The sequence below is a fragment of the Orycteropus afer genome, unplaced genomic scaffold (genome assembly GCF_000298275.1).
Source record: "Orycteropus afer afer isolate SDZICR_OR568_19922 unplaced genomic scaffold, OryAfe1.0 scaffold00423, whole genome shotgun sequence".
Taxonomy (NCBI): Eukaryota; Metazoa; Chordata; class Mammalia; order Tubulidentata; family Orycteropodidae; genus Orycteropus; species Orycteropus afer.
Window position 1 is genome coordinate 825,515 of NW_006922010.1, and position 549 is coordinate 826,063.

The window sequence follows — 549 nt, forward strand, 5'->3', positions numbered from 1 at the left end:
ATCAAGGTTCTGTTTGCTGTCTTCTCTGGGTCAGGATATAAGAAATTCAATCGTGAAGGATAAGGGAGTAGCTTATCTTGCCCCGGAAATTGCTGTTGGCACACAGAAATTTTGCTATTTGCCTCGAAGTGGCTAGAAAAAAAATTATCCCTTGGTGGGTCACATGACCTTACTGGCTTTTAGAGCAGATCCTTTCTGGCAAGGGCATCGTGTGGAGGCTCTGAAATCTGTGGAGTTTTTCTCTGCCCATGCTGGAAGAGAGCAGGTGGATGGATAAATAAACATGGCCTTCCTCCTGGTGTCCTTGCTGGTATTTCTGGACTTGGGCTCCGGATGTCATCACAGAATCTGTCACTGCTCTAACAGGGTTTTCCTCTGCCAAGAAAGCAAGGTGACGGAGATTCCCTCTGACATCCCCAGGAATGCCGTTGAACTGTGAGTAACCCAGGGTGGGAACAGCTGTGTGTGCATGGCTGACATTTGTGCATCGGGTACTACTATTATTTTCACATTAGGCTCATATTTGTTAAGCTGAAATAATTCTGTCCT

General features: G+C 46.1%; 1 protein-coding gene across 1 annotated transcript in view; it reads left to right on the forward strand.

The window, feature by feature from the left end:
* The first annotated feature begins 283 nt into the window (after positions 1–283).
* Positions 284–549, forward strand: part of FSHR (follicle stimulating hormone receptor) — a 385,534-nt gene continuing 385,268 nt past the window's right edge. The window contains exon 1 of the mRNA XM_007953991.2: positions 284–435. Within this exon, the coding sequence (XP_007952182.1) occupies positions 284–435 (152 nt within the window). The remainder of the gene's footprint in view (positions 436–549) is intronic.